General features: G+C 35.6%; 1 protein-coding gene across 1 annotated transcript in view; it reads right to left on the bottom strand.

Annotated features, from left to right (window-relative positions):
* Positions 1-12,848, bottom strand: part of PRKACB (protein kinase cAMP-activated catalytic subunit beta) — a 112,061-nt gene extending 99,213 nt beyond the window's left edge. Inside the window, exon 1 of the mRNA XM_036890129.2 lies at positions 12,574-12,848. Coding sequence (XP_036746024.1) covers positions 12,574-12,619 — 46 coding nt within the window. The 5' untranslated portion in view covers positions 12,620-12,848. The remainder of the gene's footprint in view (positions 1-12,573) is intronic.
* Between the last annotated feature and the right edge of the window lie 5,736 nt (positions 12,849-18,584).

Genomic DNA, 18,584 nt, shown 5'->3' with positions numbered 1-18,584 from the left:
TGCCTCTTTGAGAACACTTTTATTACTTTCTGGATCTCACCAAGTTACTATTATTAAGAGCCCAGGCAAATAACCTCTGACCACTGAAGTAGCAAGCTTCTAAATTCTCAAAAGATATTCAGTTAATTAATTTTTTTAAAAAAGGAGAGGGAATTTTTTAAAAATTCTATTCCTTTCTCAATTAGATACATTTAGATTTGCTACTAGTAAAAGCTATATTTCTCAGAGAAAAATACATTCCTATTTAACTATACGAGTATGAATATTTTTAGATTCAAGGAAGAGATACACATTTAAACTGTAGTGTAAGTACAAACCAACATACTACTTTGTCTTTAGCTATATACCACTAACTGAAAACTCATGCCATTAAAATATTTAATATAGTCTTGTTATCTGAAAATTACATAGTTAAAAATCAAAAATCTTAAGTGCTTTGTTAATATTTTTAATAGAACTTCTAATGAGTACTTTGTACATATGAGAATAGTTCTTATATTTAACTCTACAAAGATTGGGCTACTTGTAATTCATTTAAATACATACTCATTGAGTATGCATATAGACCAACTTTTCTAATTTAATTTCTATATCCATTTAATATTAACATTCCCACCCAACCCTACCTTAGACACTTATTTAAAAGTTATTCTGTACTCTCTCTGACAACCATGTTTTTAGCTCATTTTCTTTAATATTTCAATTTCAACAATTTTCAGGCCTTACCAAGATCTCCTATCCTTTTCACTGTATTTCATACCCTAATATCTTCTTTTTCCTCCTTAAAAGGCATAAATTCCAAGGCCAAGCATTATAATTATCTCATTACATACACTTCCAGCCACTTGTCCTGCCCTCATTTTAACATTTTTTATGTTTTTATTTTGTAACATACTGAAATACAGGCAGACCACTACTTTCAAACTAGTAGTATTCTAAAAGCTGAACTGCATTAAGTGTAGGTTACATTCTCTGAATCATGATTTAAGTAACTATAACACAGCAGGAAGAGAAAAAAGAACACTTTCTCCCTCCCACCCTTTTTTTTTTTATCTCAGCCTCATGCTTTACCCAACACATTGCCTGGACAACAAAGACAACTGAAATGGGGCATGTACTATAAATCACAGGCCAGTAGATTTTAATAGGTGAGAGATTTTAAAAAGGAAGATAATGTAGAGTTAAAAAGCAAAACATTAAGTTAAAGAAAAACAGGGGAGCACATTTTTAAAACAAACACAACAGGCTGAATATAAAAGAGAAGAATACAAAACAGTATAAGATTCCTGGGAAAGATGAAGGGGATGGTATCCAAAGTAATTATACAGGGACTGGCCTCCAGAGAAAGATATACAGTATCTCTTAACTCCTATCAAAAGGATAGAATCTAATTCACCTTCCTTGAAATATGGACTCATCTAAGTGACTTGCTTCTAATGAACAGAATGCAATAGAAGTGACAATATTTAGCTTCTGAGGCTATGTCACAAAAGGTGATACAGCTTTCACCTGGCTCTCCCCCAATCCTTAGAACCCAGCCACAATGTTCTAAGAAAGTCCAAGCTACATGTAGAGGTCATGAGTAGGTGTCAGCTAAAAGTTCCAGCTAAGGTTCCAACTACCTACAGTGAGCATAACAATGAGACATGTGAATGAGCAAGTCTTTAGGTTATTCTAGGCCCCACCTCAGCTAGCTGCTGTCAATTAGTGCAGAGATGAGACTTGCAGAGTTCTACCCAAATCACACATTTGTAAGCAAAATAAATGTCTTTGCTTTAAGCTGATAAATATAGGAGTGATATATGTGATGTACCAAGATAAATTAAGACAACTCCTCTATTGTAACAGAATAACAAGATAGATTAAAATACAGGATATAGATGTTTGATAGAAGGGAGTTGAAAAGGTTCTTGTATGACAACTTACTTTCTTTGCAAAATAGTAGGCAAGATCATTGCTTAGAATGAAGATACAATAAAAAATAAATTGAAAAAAAGAATGAAGAGAGGCAATTGGGGATTTCAGAAGTGGAAAGAGAAGGGAATGAAATAGAAATTGTGAAGAGTTTATGACAGAGTTGATTAGAGAAATGTCGTAAACTGCCAGATCATGCTAACAGCCCTTTTGAGGTTGAATTTATAGTACCCATCTATGTGGCTTTTTGTAGAAATGCTTATTTCCTGGCTAAAAGCACTAAAAAACAGATGGTTGAGTTTATCAGGCTTTTATCAGTAAGATGAGAAAAAAATACAAAAGTATAAGGGATTTTGGGGATCACATAATCTAAACTGATTAAGAAGGAAATGACAAAAATGACAAAGTGAAAGGACTGATGGATGAGTGGATGAGATGTTGTCACAAAGAATGATCATAGTGAGAATATTTAAAGAGAAAGCAAAAAGGAGAGGACACTGTGATCAGAGAATGATGTGCCACACTGAAGCTAGAGCAGTTAGTGAATATGACAAAGCTCTTGGTGAGAATGCTCTCTGAAATGAAAAAGGAACTGAAATGCAATGGTAATGGTTGGATCATGCACATAGAATTCAGAATCCCCAGGATAAATGCAGGGCTTAGAATACAGAACCAGGGGAACTCGCGAACCAGGTGTCAACGTTTCTGATGAATAAAGAGAAGTGAGCGAGAGATTGGTAAATGAGATCAGGAAGGATGGGGAACAGTGGTACAGCTGAATGGTAGAGGCCTTGTCTTGGTGTGTTTGGGTTGCTTATAACAAAATACCTATAGACTAGGTGGCTTATAAACAAAATAAATTTATTTCACACAGTTCTGAAGGCTGGAAGTTCAAGATCATGGTGCTGGCAGACTTGGTGTCTGGTGAGAGCCCACTTCATCACTGGTAGCTGTTTTCTCACTTTAAGGTCTCACTATAACCTCACATGGTGGAAGGGGCAAGGGAGCTCTCCAGAACCTCTTTTTATAAGGGCATTAATCCCATTCATGAGGGCTCTGCCCTCATGACCTAATCACCTCCCAAAGGTCCCAACTTTTAATACCATCACCTTGGGAGTCAGGATTACAACATACAAATTTTGGAGAGCTACAAATATTCAGATCATAGCAGGCCTCAAATGAGACAGGATTTTTCAAGATATTGGGAGCGTATTTTTTTCTAATCCAGTGTCTTCCTACCTGAAGCCTGAAACTAACCTCTCCTTACCAATTAAAGTGATATAATTTAATAGAAAAATGTTGAATAAACTATGTGCTGAGAGGAAAACTGACATCCTCTTATCAAGTAAATCAATACTGTGCCCAAACAGTCAATATATTATAAATTACCTCCTAACTGGAGGGTGGTGTGGAGGTAAACACTTCTAAAAGAGGCTTGACTTTTTTATCCATTTAATTATCCCATGAGTTTAGCTTCCACTATGAGCCAGGAACTATGCCAAATTTTAGGGATTAAAACACTTAAACAAGACAGATACTGTCTCTGCCTTTACAGATCACAATGTGTAGTGGCAGAAGCAGCTGAGAAATCAATGTTAGTGAAAATACTACAATTACAGATGTAAATATCTCCCAAAGGGACTCAAAGCCAGTTTCTACTTCCATCAGTAATAGTCTATTTCCCAAGATGATCTTAGAAATTTTATACTTATTCCTATATAAATTCCTATGTTGTATTTCCATCCCAGTATCAATCTCAGGTACTGTGTATCATTGTATAATTTGTATTATTTTTGTATAATTTATCATAAATATCTGCATGTACTTGTCTCCCAGCTTAAGGAGAGAAACCAAGTCTTTTTATTCACATGTCTGCAGGTATGGCCTAGCACCACATAGTAGGCACTCAATAAGAACTGATTGAGAATATGACTATTTATGGATTGAATGAATGACAAAAAAATGTTCTATCTCTGCATTATGTTATCAGCTGAACTATGTGGCTTATTTAATAACCTCAAGAATATAGCCAAAAGAGAGATTTGTATTCTTCCCCATTTTAGTCTTTCATGGCTTCTACTCAACTAGAGAGCTGAGCTAGGTAGGATTGGACTAGAGTATCTAAATTGTCAGCAGAACTGGCTCCTACAAAAGAAGTAATATCTGTATAAATATTTCTCTCAAGTTTGTGGCTCACATGCCACAATGGTCTGCTGATGCTATGGTTGGTTATCTACTTAAGAACAAGTGCTATAGAAACTGAATACTCATTTTATTAGTAGGAACCTAAAATAATGTGATCTCAAGACAATAACTTAAATTTTTTTAGGACAAAGTCTAGATGGAAAGTCCAGATTTACCAAGGACTTAAAAGTTTAGATTCAACAGCTGCTTTACAAGAAAACAAGTTTCAGAAGTTACTGAAAAGTTACCATTATATGAACAGTAGGCAACAGGGAACACAACCTTAAACCATGACCATAAAGCCTGGGGCTTTATACCTTGTCAGATAAAGATACGGCATCTACACTGTATTTCCTAAGGCATCCCTAGTACCCAATGTACTAGTGCATCATTCATCACTACGAATTGTCATTTAGTGCATTCCTCTCTATAAAATTTATAGAGTCCCAAATTTGATTCAGAAAATCAGTCACATAAATACAAAGCACTACTGAATCTAATTTACGTTATAACTAAAAAATGAAAAACCAAGTTATTACCAAAAGAAACATCCCATACTACACTTCCTAGAAACTTCTCATGATTATGCTTTTACTTATCTAAATCTTCCACTAGACTATGAACTACATGAAGGCAACTCTTTATTTCTCAACCCTCAGAAATAAAAAAAAGTACAGATAGATGAATTACAACAGATCAAAATATAAAAATGTAAGCTATACTTAAATGTCAATTAAAGCAATTTAAGCTATGCCTCCATATTAGGAAAAATTATTATTTGCATTAAAGTAATACACCTCAATATTGGTAAGAAAAAGGTCTACTGGCTAATACTGATGACTGTTTTGGAAGTTGTAAGGGGCTGAAAAGGTTACAAAACCTATAAATGAGTTAAAAAGCATTAAAATTTTCTAGCAATTTTTAAATTGCTAAAATATACTAGCTGAATATAATTACAAGTGTTTTTACCTTTAAATATAAATAACTAAGAAGTTAAATATATTTATTCTCTAAACCTAGTTTATCAAGATTTTTACTGTACTTTCTTTTATTTGTTCAACTCTCTTTTATAAATTTTGAGGAATGCCTACAAGTTTTAGTGTTTAAAATTTAGGTGAACAATCCCAGATTTTCTTTCTGTATTATTTATTTATTTATATACTTCAGTCATGTAGCCATAACCTTTTTGGATTGGAGAATTTAGTTTATCCTCATGCAACAGACCTACTATTCTCTTATTCCTATTAGCTGCCTCTGATCTTAATTTTCTCTGCCTCTGTTATAACAGAACATCACAACTATACAAAGGACGCTAAAGGTTTTACATTAAGAGTAGAATGTTTTATATCTTATTTCCAATACACTGCCCTGATGACCAACATTTAGATGGCCCCTTTACTTGTAGTAGAACATAAGAATATTTTCAAAGATTAATACAGTGATTCATAAATTTGTTTCTTAGGTCAAAATTCAGATATTATCATTCTTTAATTACAGATCAAAATTTTTTCCTGATATATTATTTTATATTGGTTCACACTGAGCTCATTTGCCACTTCCCACTTAATTTTATGAGAATCTTCTGTGATTTATTCCCATCTTACTACTTTTTAAATGTACATTCTTTTTTTAAATAAATACATTGGAGTTGTTGGATTATAAAGCTGGAGAAGACCACAGCCTTATTATTAAATCCATTCTTCTCAATTTTTATAGTATAGCTTGGAGACATTAAAATAGTTGTCAAAAGTGAAGTAATAGAATGTATTAGAAAACAGAGTTTAGATTTTTCTTACACTAAGTTCATGTTCTTACTATTAAAGTACATCTTAACTTTTTAATATATATTTTAAAGGACTCTATATTTACTTAGTACTTATGTGTTGGTAGAGTATTTTACATGTTTTATTCACTATTCTACATGACTACAAAGATCAATAACTTATGCAAATGTTATTTATGCATATATTAATTATGAAGGTAATATATTATCTGACTTTATAATTTCATTTATTTAAAAGTACACTGCTTTCATCAGTGCTTTGGCTTTTACTCTTTTTAAAACAAACCAAGAAAGCTAAACTTTTAGTAGCTAAAGTTCTTAATTTACAGGAATTATATGAGATGTTCTAGTTCTACAGTTTCTAAACAGGTGTCCTTAAAAAGGGAAGCAAAGTAAGGATGAAATGTTGAAAAGAGCCCTTGACCATCCAAGGTCCTCCCCCCTCCAACCCCCATGGCTAGAAGAATAAAAACAATCCACATATAAAACAACAAATCAGATATAATTTCTCAAAAATGCCATCCATAGGTACCTCGAGTTCAGTATGCCCCCCAACCCCGAGTCTGCTCCTCTTCTGTATTCACTTGCTGACTCCATTACTGGCATCACAACTTATTTACAAATGGAAAGAAGCTACAAACTTGGGAGTTATTCTTAATTTCTCCTCTTCCTCATTACCTACATGTAATCAATGAAGTATAGTCCACTAATTTTTATTTTTCTAATTTCTCAAATTTCAGATCCTTTCTTGCTTCCCTACTTCTACCACCTTCAGACCCTCACTCAAGTGGCTTACCTAGGATTGACCTTCCTGCCTCCACTCTACTTTTTCCATAGTGACTCATCTTCATATTAGCCCGAAACTAATCTCTCTAAAGCCCGAATTTTATCATGTCACACCCTTATTTCCAGGTCTACATGGCTCCCTAGTGTCTATAGAATAAAATTCAAATCTTTTCCATTGTATAGCCTCTGTCCCTTTTTTTCAGTCTCATCAGACAATCTTCCCTCTCTCCTACCAACAACTCTATCCTCTAAATTTTCTTCCTTGCTTCCTTTTCCTGAATAGGACATGCTGTTTCACTCCTCTGTATCTTTGCTCACTTTGTGCTCCCTCTACTCAGAACATACTCCCTCTCCTGTAATCCCTCTGTTGAACCTTTACCATTTTCAATATTCAGCTCAGGGCTTAACTCCTCTTTGAAATCCTTTTTAAATCTCACCCTTCCCACTCCAGTGGAACTGAGCATACTTCCCATCAGTTCCCCACTGAACTTTTATGAAACCATTTATAACAGTTTTTTTTTAACCCATTAAATAGTTGACATGTCTGTCTCCCCTTTCTGGAATATAGGCACTCTGGAGAAGGTACTGTGTCCTATTCAATCTTTATTCCCATAGACTTACATAGAGTCTGTCACATACTAGGAACTCAATTATGTGGAATGAATGAATAAATGAACAAATACAAGAACAAGATATAATACCCTTGAATGAATATTTTTTAATTAAGATAAAATAATCAAAATAATAATATACTGACCTAGGTATATTTACTTCCCATAAATCCTACATTTTTCTATTTAACCTAATTTTTAAATTAAAAACTTAAAGATTTATTCTCCCAAGGATATTTGGTCACAAAAGTATACTAATATTTATCACCTAGGTATATAGACAATTTTGTAAATTATACTAATTGTTTTATCTTATTAATTTAATAGAATATCAAAGTGATTTATGATCAACTCCTGACTATCTGACAGGATCTTAGCAGTAATCCTGGTTTACCTAGGATCTTTTCACATGCTGTTTCTGCCACTCAGCCATGGCTTAACTTTTCTAAGCTGTCTTTCATATCTCTATCTTGCTGTCTGAAATGAAAAGCAATAATTTATCTGATATATCCAATGGCAGAATCATGGAACTGAGTGATCATATGTATTTATCGACCAAATCATGTTGCTGTTTGTTCTGACTTTTCCTTTATTTTTCAACCCAAGGAAGACTATTCCCAAGTACTTCTGCCAATCTAGTGCATTGAAACGAGTATCTGCTACTTATTTTCCTTTTAAAAAATGTATGAGTGTGGAATGTTTAAAAACATGAGTAAGATAGGTGACTAAACCTGTTCCTAATCAACATTTAAATGTATAAAAATTATCAATGAAATATATTGACTGGGATGCCATATTAAAAACTAAAAATTTTTAATTTTAGTAGAGTTCAATAAGGAAATTAACTTTGTAGTTAATTTTATAAGTTACATAGAAATTACTAAACTATAATAATCTGTTTACAAAGTTTTTAAATGTTTATTTGGAGAAAATATTTCTGAAATAAGTTAACTTCTAGTATGAGAAAAGGTAAATCCAGCATTTTGTTCATCTACACACACTTGTAAGGATCCACAAATTACAAAGATGACAGAATGATGAGTTGGCATTTTATTATACGTAAAGACAGCTATGTTCTAAAACTGTGTTGTCCAATATACCAAACACTAATTACCACAGGTAAGTTAAAAATTCAGTGCCTCAGTCTCCCTGGTCATATTTCAAGTGCACAATAGCCACATGCAGCTAGTGGCCACTGCATTAGACAACACAGATAGAACATTTCCATCATAGCAGAAAGTCTGATTGGACAGTGCTATTCTAAACTATGGCAAAATGCAAATTTCTAGATACTTTTAAAATAGCAATATAAGTTCAAATAGTAGTTTTTTGGCTGGCTGATTAACAGGAAGGGAACATACATTTATAAATGAGAAAAATAAATACAAACAGTATTGAAGGCTTTAAGTATACAAAATTAATTTTATATGGCTTAATTTGAAATTATACTCTATTGAATCTGAAAAGATTTTTAAAGTAATTTAATCCTTCACCCTCATTTTACAGATGAGGAAATTAAATTTAGAGAATAGTAGAAGGAAAATAACTCTCATTTAAGATATGTAATATATACAAATAAAGTCACTGTTGAAAACAATCAAAATTATCTATAATTGATAATAAACTGAAACAAAGTAAAGTCTAAGCTATTCTTCATATCTTAGAATAATCTTTTCAATTAATTACATAGGCTCTCTGCACAGTGGTTAGGATTTCAGCTTCTGGGGTTAGGATGCCTAGGTTCAAATGTTGCTCCTTGACCTTCTAGCTGTGCAACCTCAGGCAAGGCATTTTGGCTCACTGAGCCTCCATTTCCTCATCTATAAAAAGAAAAAAAATTACTAAACTACTTCATAGAACTGAAAAGATTAAATGAAATTAGGTATGCAAAACACATGGAGAACCTAGCACATTGTAAGCCCTCAAAAAATGCCAGTTATTACCAAACTTGCATTTGGGTTGAATCTAGTCTACTGTTGACTTCCTTTGATTAATTTCTACTAACCTTTAAGTTCTTAATAAGGTAGAGAAATACTCTGAAAAACATTCAAAGATCATTTTGTAAATAATAGGTTACATGGTGCTCTACTACTTGCAGTCATGGGAGAATCTACACCCAGTTCTGTACCAACACTTCACTTATAGGTTTCAATAATTTTGCCAGGAGAATGTAATAACACAAAGCTCCACAGGAAACCTGTAGTATCTAATGTTTTTTAAAAATGAAATAAACAAAATATCCCCACATATGTTAAAATAAGTGGCATACTTTTTTTATGTTGATGACTGTAGGTAAAGTAAAAAGCAAAAGACTGAATAAGTAAAACAAGTTTGAATGACAAGTTCAAAACTTCTCAGAGAATTATATTCCCATATTTCTAAAATGTATGTTTCTGTGTATTAGCAAAAGTTTAAAAAACTATACTCAAATTTTGAAACATATATTTTTGAAAGTAATTTTTACAAAATACACAGGACAGCTAGGCATGTAATGATTAAGAATTGCTCTTTTATTAAGTTTAAAGGCATGTAAATACAATTTCTTACTTCACTACAGTAGAATAGTTACCCAACTTAATGTTATCTCCTGAAACTGTGACGATGAGAATGAAATCGCTTCAGCTCTCAAGTGTGATCCCAGAAAATGTTTTATTCGAAGAATGGAGGGATATATTCCAAGAGAGTACAACATAGGCACAGATAATCAAAACTAACCAAGACCTTTCTTAAACAGTTTTATGTCCAGCTTCCTTCTTCTGGACTTTTTTTAGAACTAAACTCTATAGTCACCTGTATGAGGCAAAGTCCTAACTAAAACTCAAATCTTAATCAACCTGATATTTTTTAATCATCATTTCAAACATTTTCCTATTTCTAGATGGCAGAATTCTAATTTCACTTTCCATAATGTTAGCACTTATCTTATTTTGCTTTTCAGTTAACCTTTTCATGTACACTTTCTCTCATAGTAGTTAGTAAATATCTTGATATTTTATTTACAGGATCTCCAAGTGAAACTAAGCGCACTTGGTAGATATTTTGAAAATGTATGCATTAGCTGATTATCAAGTGATGCAGAATGGAGTCAGGATACCAGATTGATTCTATTCCTTATTCTGAAATCATCAATAGCATAATCTCAACTCCAGTTTCTTCACAGGCAGATTCTGGCTTTGAAATGAAATGATTGATTATACAGGCTGATCTCTAAGATCGCTTACATTTCTAAAAGTTTACGCTTTTATGTATCACCTTAAGTTTAAACAATACATTCAAATTTTGAAAGGCATATCTTTTCAAGAGTAATTTTTAAAAAATAGAACAGTTAGGCATATGATGGTAAAAGTTTTCTCATTAAGTTTTAAGATATATCAATAAAATTTCTTTGTTTCTTACTATTAGAACAGCAGCAACATGTATCTGATAACATTGTTGCAAATGAAAATTCACAATAATCACTATGCGACATTTCAAATAATTGTGCCTATGAGACATCACTTGCTATTTTCTTGGATCACTTCAAAACATTTATTCAAACTATTCTAATGATCTTAGAGTCCATGCATAAACTTACACATAAAGCTGGCTAACATATTCTAGAACTAGCCTGTTACTATAGTTAAATCATAGGAAAGAATTCATTCATAGGAATAATTTAAATATATTTTGATAAACATTTAAAAGTTTCCATTCTGTTTTCTGTAAATAATCCAAGATTATACCATAGCTAAGGGCATCAAATCAGTATTGTTTATAGGAGAATTACTTTGGTAACTTAGTAACAGAAATATATACAGATCACAGAAAAATCTATTATTATTAATATATCAACATTGAATAGGCCAGCACTTGCTAATAAAAATCACTAACACGATTCAACTGCCAAGCATTTCTTGTAAAATAATTACCCCATGTTTTATCATTAAGTTAAAAAGGCATCAGGTACAAATAATGCTTTACACCTTCCACATTCTTTATACTTTCTGTACAGTTATACATCGTGCACTTTTAAAAAGATAACTGAAGTACTAGCTCTACATTGTTTTTTAAAAATCTCTGGATCACATACAGAAATATGTTCACTGGTAATTTTTATGAGTACATCAAACTTTTCCAGAACACCAACACCTTACTGGTGAAATATAAACCATATAACCTCATCTCATTATTCACATTAAGCAAAAATGACTAAATTTTTCCAAATCAATTCTGTTCTATTGATTCAGGGGGAAAAAAAGGTATTTCTTTCATACTAAATTACAAAAGTAACCTAAAATATGTTAGAAACATAGAAATACTAAATGATATTATATAAAGCAAACTGGAATAAACCAACAGGCATTTCCTTAAGTGCTGAGATGCCATTTACTCCTGGTGATTTAACAAATGGCATTTGTTATTTTGTCACTCTGAATTTTAAAATCTGAGATGAACCTGACAAAGACAAATCAATTTTTCTTTCACAACCATTATGATTCTATCTATCTATCTATCTATCTATCTATCTATCTATCTATTTATTAAGCTATACAGTCACACAGAAATTCAATTTTCCTGATTTTTTACTGTTTCGTGAAGTGCAGAGCGCTTGCACTTTCAGCTCTCAGAAGAAATCCACTGTATTCTGGAAACACTTCCACTGGGTGACCTTTAAGTTTTACATACACTGTAGCAGATTTTTTACTGTCTCAGGAAAAGGCAAACCTGCCTTGCTTTTCTTTTTTCATGGATAAAGTGCTTTTAAGTCTTAGTCTATTTTCCATTCCTAATCTGAAGAGACGAAGGATCTCTAAAACCTAGTTGCCCACCCCGAATAAACCTCACCTGCGGAAGGCAGACTAGCAGCCTCTTACCTTAAGATAAGACTGAGCTGGACCAAAGTGATGGAGGGAAAAGAGCCAGCTCTACCCACAGCACTACCTGTGGCTCCCAAAGAGGTGGTTGAGGAAGACGACGAGGGCTAGGATGTACAAGGGACTTCTTTGTCCAGACCGTATTTGGGGAAGTGCTCCAGAATGTGTGAGTCCCCCTCGCCCTAGTAATAAAGGGAATCGCAGCGACCGCTCCTCTCCCTCGCTCTCTCCATCCGGCCCTTGGCCCTCAGCCCTCCAGCCGGAGCTGGGGGGCGGCGGAAGGAGGAGGAAGGCAGCTGGTCCCCAGGGCCGCCTTCAAGCGGCTCCCGGCGGCCGCTGCGAGGCCTGGACCATGCCCGCGGCCTCGGGCCTCCGACCCACGGAGGCACTCGGGACGCCCCGCCGGCACGCCCGGAGGTACCCAGACCGGCCCCTGACTCACCGCTCTCCACCTCGCTGCCTTTCTTGGCGGTCGCCGCGTTCCCCATGACTGGAGCGATGTAAAGAAGGGGTCAGGTAGGGAAAGGGGGCCTGAGGCCGTGCCCGCTGCTCCACAGGCTAAGGCAAGTTCCGCTGCTGCACCGGTCAGAGCGGTGACAGCTCCGAACGCTTGCGCCCGGTGTCCAGGCAGGAAGAACAGGCCAGTTCTCCCGGAAGGGCTTCAGCCAACTCCTCAGGCCCGGCAACCGCAGCGGCAGAGGGCAGACACTCCCCTCCCCCCAGCCCCGCCCTCCCGGTCCTGTTTCCGGTTCCTCCTGGAGGCCGAGTGAGCGCGCCGGAAGTGATATGCAGCCAGGACTCGGGAGGCGGACCTCGGTAACCCTGTCAGGCACCTCCATGGCTCGCTGAGCTGGAATGCTGTCGCCCTGGCTTGCGTTTGGAGCGCGTCCCGGAGATACGAGGTGTGGCGTAGGAACCGTAATCTCTAAGGAACCCGGCGCCTCTGAGACTTGGCGTCCCCTGTGCCCTGGGTCGGGGCCGCAGCGGCAGTGCCGGGGATCGGGTAGCTTTCTCGGTGCTTGGTAGCGCGGCGGCTCCACTCAAAGGCTACTTTTCCCCAAGCCCCACCGGCAGGAGAGCCGCACCGTCGGGTAGAAGGACTTACCCCTGGTTTCGGCTCGGGCTGTGTGGACTGGTCAACTTTAGCCTCGGGAGCGATCTGGACCTCGTCTCTGATCGAGGTCGTAGTTCGGAGCCGTTCTTTACTTCGGAGATTAAGGTATTCGCGGAGCCCACCAGGTGGCCCTCCCGGTGGTTAGGCAGCCCTTAGTGTTTTCAGGGCACTTTTCATTCTCGGTGATTTTGCGGGATCGCGCCCACGGATTTTGATGTGCGGCATTCTGTTTAGCAACTTTCTGTGTAGATGTCAAAATAAAGGCTTTCCCAATCGGTAGTTGCGTTTTTATTAATATACATCTTACAAAGCATTTGAATTTGCAGATAGCTTTACTTACTGGATAATTTATGTGGCATTCTAATATATTTGAACTTTGCACTGTGAGCATTTATTCCAAATTAGTGTAGAAAGATTAACTTCCCCAGGGGCAGAGACCAAGGTACCAGACAGGGGCATAGGTGTTTGTTGAATGGATGCCTGTTGACTTGAAAGCAAACAGGCAATTCTCAGACCTTTAAAAAATATGTTATCTTTCATTACAGACAAAAACAGAGTAGTAATTGTAGAAGGTTCTCAGTAAGCTCTTTATGCTATTTTTTATTACCAATTTTGTTAATTTAATATCTATATCAGTGAAATCTGGGGAGAGGAAATCCTGGGTTAAAATACCTCTAAAACCGAAATCAGTCAAAGGGAGAAATAAAGTTTAAAACCCACTTATTGCTTCAAACTGCAGTCCGGGCTGTCTCTCTTTACTGCTCCGGCAGAAGCAAAACCAGCACTCCGCCTCACCTCTCACGTTCAGATAAACCCTAGTTGCCCAGGTGATTACCCATTGATACAGAGATGAACCTGTCTCCACCCCCTGAGGAACTGTTGATATGCAGATGCACTAAAAATCAAGTTTTTATTAAGATATTATGGAAATATTACAATTTTACCCCCAATCAGGTATACTGTATCCCAAGTACTATACAAGTTGTAACTCATTTGATCCTCAAGAACCCAAAGAGATATGTAATTTTACTATCATTTTATTTATGAGCAAACTGAGACCTAGAGAACTTAAACTTACCCAGGTGTCACAGGTATTATCTGGTCAAAGCAGGATTTGAGTCTAGGTAGTTGGCCTCTAAAGTCTGACCTTCTGTCCATGTTGATCAAAATCCTGTAGATGGAGTGGTAAATTACTTTCCATTTGAAATCCCATTGACTTAAAAAGGTACATACACAATGAGTTTGCTTCTTGGGGAAATGTATTGAACAGTAGTACACCCTTACCTGCAGTTTCCCTTTCCAAGGTTTCAGTTACCCAGGGTTACCTATGGTTTCAGGTTCCTGAGGTTACCCATGGTTACCCAAAGTCAGCTATGGTCCCAGGTCAACCGTGGTCCAGAAGCAGATGATTATCCTAACATATCATCAGTTCAGTAGTAGCCTAATGCTAAATCACAATATCTACATCATTCACCTCTGTTCATCTCATCACCTAAGCATTTTATCATCTTACATCATCATGAGAAGGGAGAGTACAGTACAATAAGATTTGAGAAAGAGATCACATTCACATAACTTTTCTTAGATTATATTGTTATAATTATTATCAGTTATTAATCTCTTACTATGCCTAGTTCATGAATTAAACTTTATCATAGTTATGTCTGTATAGGATAAAACATAATACATAAAGCATTTCATATTATCCACAATTTCAGGCATCCACTAGAAGCTTGGAGCGTATCCCTTGCAAATAAGGGGGAACTACTGTATTGTTTTCTGGGTTTCCATTAGATCAAGTAATATAAAAATAGAGAAGGAAGGATTTGGACTAGGTTTTGTGTCAGCAGGTAACAATGTTGCACCAATGTTACATCCTTCCAATTACACTTACTTTTGTGTTGTGGATGTGACATTTTGCTCTACATTCACAGAAAGTTCAGTAAATCACATTAAGCCGCATATATACCAAACTGAAGACAGATTTTTTTATATACTTTATTCTGGAGGGTATCTTTCTAGAAAACAAGGAGTGAGTTTTGAAATGTATGCCTTTTTAGAGGCCAGCTTTAATAACAAAAGAGTGGTTTCATGCATAATTTGCCCCTTATAATTTTGAAATCTAGGGATCTAATAAGAGGGCAGTCACCTGTTTAGTAAATCATTAATTTGCAAAGGAGACAGTTGATAGCTATTAGAGAAATACATCATAACTACATTCTGGAAAATGAATAAGCAAAAAACAGCTTTACAAAATTTCTCCCTTTCTCAATTTAACTTTATTATTGGTTAAGAAATTAATTGTTAAAGAAAACTGATTAAAAAATGGAAATATTTAGTTATTTTTCTTTTCTCCTTGTACTTTTATTTCTGTTACATTAGTTTTCACTGATGTTCTGATTTAAGGAAGATTATACTTTAAGAGTATAGTTTCACAGATAATTTTGAATTAGTTAACATTCGCAGTCATTTAGTTGCAATTATATACAAGTTGCTTTTTCATTATTGGAAGAGTTCTATATAAGAATCTGTTGTTTATGTGGTATCTTAAAAGCTGTTTATTTACATTCTAGAAGGGGGCAGAACTTTCATTAACTGTCCATTTAGTCTTAATTGGAGTTAATTGCTATCCTTTGCAATTAATGACTTTGCTATAACCCAATAGACAAGTATAAAGGTAAACTATATTGTGTTTCCGTAGGAAAGCAAAGTAAGGAGGGAGTCATACAGACAAAGGAGTTTGAGTCCCCTGCCATATAATATTTTATTTAAGAACATGGCAGCACTTCATACTGCATTAGTGGTAGTTGCTTTGGAAATAATTATCCTCACATTTTCTACCACTTTATAAAAGTATTTTCACATGCCATGTTTGATCTCTACGACAAACCTACATAAGGCAGATTACATCAGCCCCCTTTTACAAAGGAGTGAATGAAAGAAAGAATGACGAAGTGAAGTAACTAGGCCAAGGCTACTCATATGGTAAATCGCAGAGCACTAGACTTTATGCCATCACTGTGAGAGATCGTTGTGATCTCAGTCCTCATGAAGATGAGGTTTTTTAATCCCCATTTTACACATGAGAAAACTAAGGCTTAGGAACAAAGAGCCTTTGGTCCCCTTCTCCCCAGAGTCACTTTTTCACTCAGGAGCAAGAAAGTGAGAAAAAAGCTAGTAAATTGTTTTTCATATTTATTTTGTAGTTTTTATCTGTATCAACTTGATTTCCAAGTTCTTTTAAAATAAAACACCCTCAAAATTAATATATGTCAGAAGTGCTTGTTTTTCCTTTACAATCACTAGGACAGATAAACTGAGCTTGATAATTACCAGAAAATATGACCAGGTCATTTTGTTTTTATATTGCATTTTACATTAAATAAGTACAAGTGAAGATTTATTTAACCATCATAAAAATTAAGATTATTTTTAATAACTAGCAATCCACATAGTAATTTCATCGTTGTACAGTATTGTATGTCCTAAACCAAATGACACCACATTAAATATCAGGCAAAAGGCAGAATAATACTTCCAAAAATGAGGAGTAATTTTACAGTAAATGAGTTATAATTGTAACAGTTCAAATAATCTAGTACAGTACAAATTTTTCTTGTTGGACATAATTCTAATCCCTTTGTTCAATAGCAAATTTATTATGAGTTCATTACTCATCTTTTTGGGTATTCCTTTATAGGGGAGGAGACTAAAATAGTTGAGTGTGGTTAATTAACCCGCTCAAAGTCAACAAAAATGAGCTAGTCTTAGAGTGGAATTGTAGCTTCTCTCTTGCATAGCAACTGGAACAAACTGAAAGCATTTTAAGAAAAAAAGAAAATGAGGGGAGAAAAAAATGACTTTGTTTCCTTTCTTAATACAATCTCTCAGAAAAGTTTGCTTGTTTTGGATATTCTGACTTCACTAGTGTGTTTATGAAAACTCAGCTAAATTTCTGCTATTTTAGTTTGTGTTATGCATTTTTTGACAGTATGGACCAAAAATAATGTACCCGAATTTGTGAAATCATCAAACAGGTGGGGCAAGAGCTTTCACGAAATCTGAGTTTTTACAGTTGAAGCCCATCTTTGACCTAGGTTAATCTGGACCACTATAGTATAATATAAGTGCTAGAAGCCCCATTCAAACTAGTTTAAGAAAAAATAAGCAGAATTTTGGGAACAAAGAACTGGAACGTCTAGATTGGACATGGCTTTAGGTTTAGGTAGATGCAAGAATTCAGGGCTATGGATCTCCACCTGCGTGCCCTAATTCTGTTTACATATTGACTATATTCTACCAAATAGGCACTCTCCACATGATAGGTTTACATCCATTCAGTTTAGCAATTTGAAGAACAATGCCCTCTCTTTCCCAATATCCATATATTATGCATATTGGCTTTGTATGGGTCATGTGACCACTCCTGTGACAAGAGCAGGCAGGGCACCATAACTGACATGCTGTGAGGAAAATGCAGTTTTCTGGAGGAGATTGTCATAACGAATAGAAAAAAAGACGTCCAATATAAAGAAAATAAAAAAGACTTCCCTTATTCAATTTTCCATTTTGGATGACTGGATAATAGAGGTCAGGGATGAAGAAGAGACACATAGTTTTTAAACTAGTAAGAGATGCATGACTTGGGTCATACTGAGGTTGAGTTGGTAGTGTGACTTCTAAATGGAGATGATGAATAACAGGCAAGTATAGAGTTAGGTCAATACCGGAGTTGTGAATTTGGTATAAAGATGAGAATCAAAACCATAGCTCTGAATTTGGAGAGAAAATGTAAAGAAAAAAAAAAGGCAACTAGGAATGGACAGTTCTGGAACAGAAGAAAGGGGAGACCTAAAAGGAACCTAGTGTGGTAGGAACCTGGAGTGGTCAGAAAAGTTGAAAGAGAACCAGGAAATGCAGTCACAGAGGTCAAGCAAGAAAGACGGGATATAAATTTAATTGAGCATGCTAGAGATTGACTATAACTAATAAAAGCAAAACAAATTTGTTGAAAGATTATACAGATACTTGTAGGAAGGATAAGGAAGCTGAAGAACCAGGCTTGACATACTTAGGAAACTGGCAGCTCCAGAGGTTGAAATAGTAGTTGCTGCTGAACATTTTCCCCTGAAATAACCAAAGCACAACAAAATACTGTTTTCAGCCTGGTTCTTTTTCCCACAATTCAGTTTCGCAGGAGAGAATTCAACTGGCTTACTTTAGGTTAAATGTATGCTTCTTACCCAGAACAAGGCAACTGATTAGCAGTCCCATGAGGCTTGTCGTGGAGAAGCAGAAATTTTCCAGTACCACCAAAAGATGGACTAAAGTTGAGCCCT

This window comes from Manis pentadactyla, chromosome 4 (genome assembly GCF_030020395.1).
Source record: "Manis pentadactyla isolate mManPen7 chromosome 4, mManPen7.hap1, whole genome shotgun sequence".
Taxonomy (NCBI): Eukaryota; Metazoa; Chordata; class Mammalia; order Pholidota; family Manidae; genus Manis; species Manis pentadactyla.
This window is presented reverse-complemented; position numbering and strand designations above follow the sequence as displayed.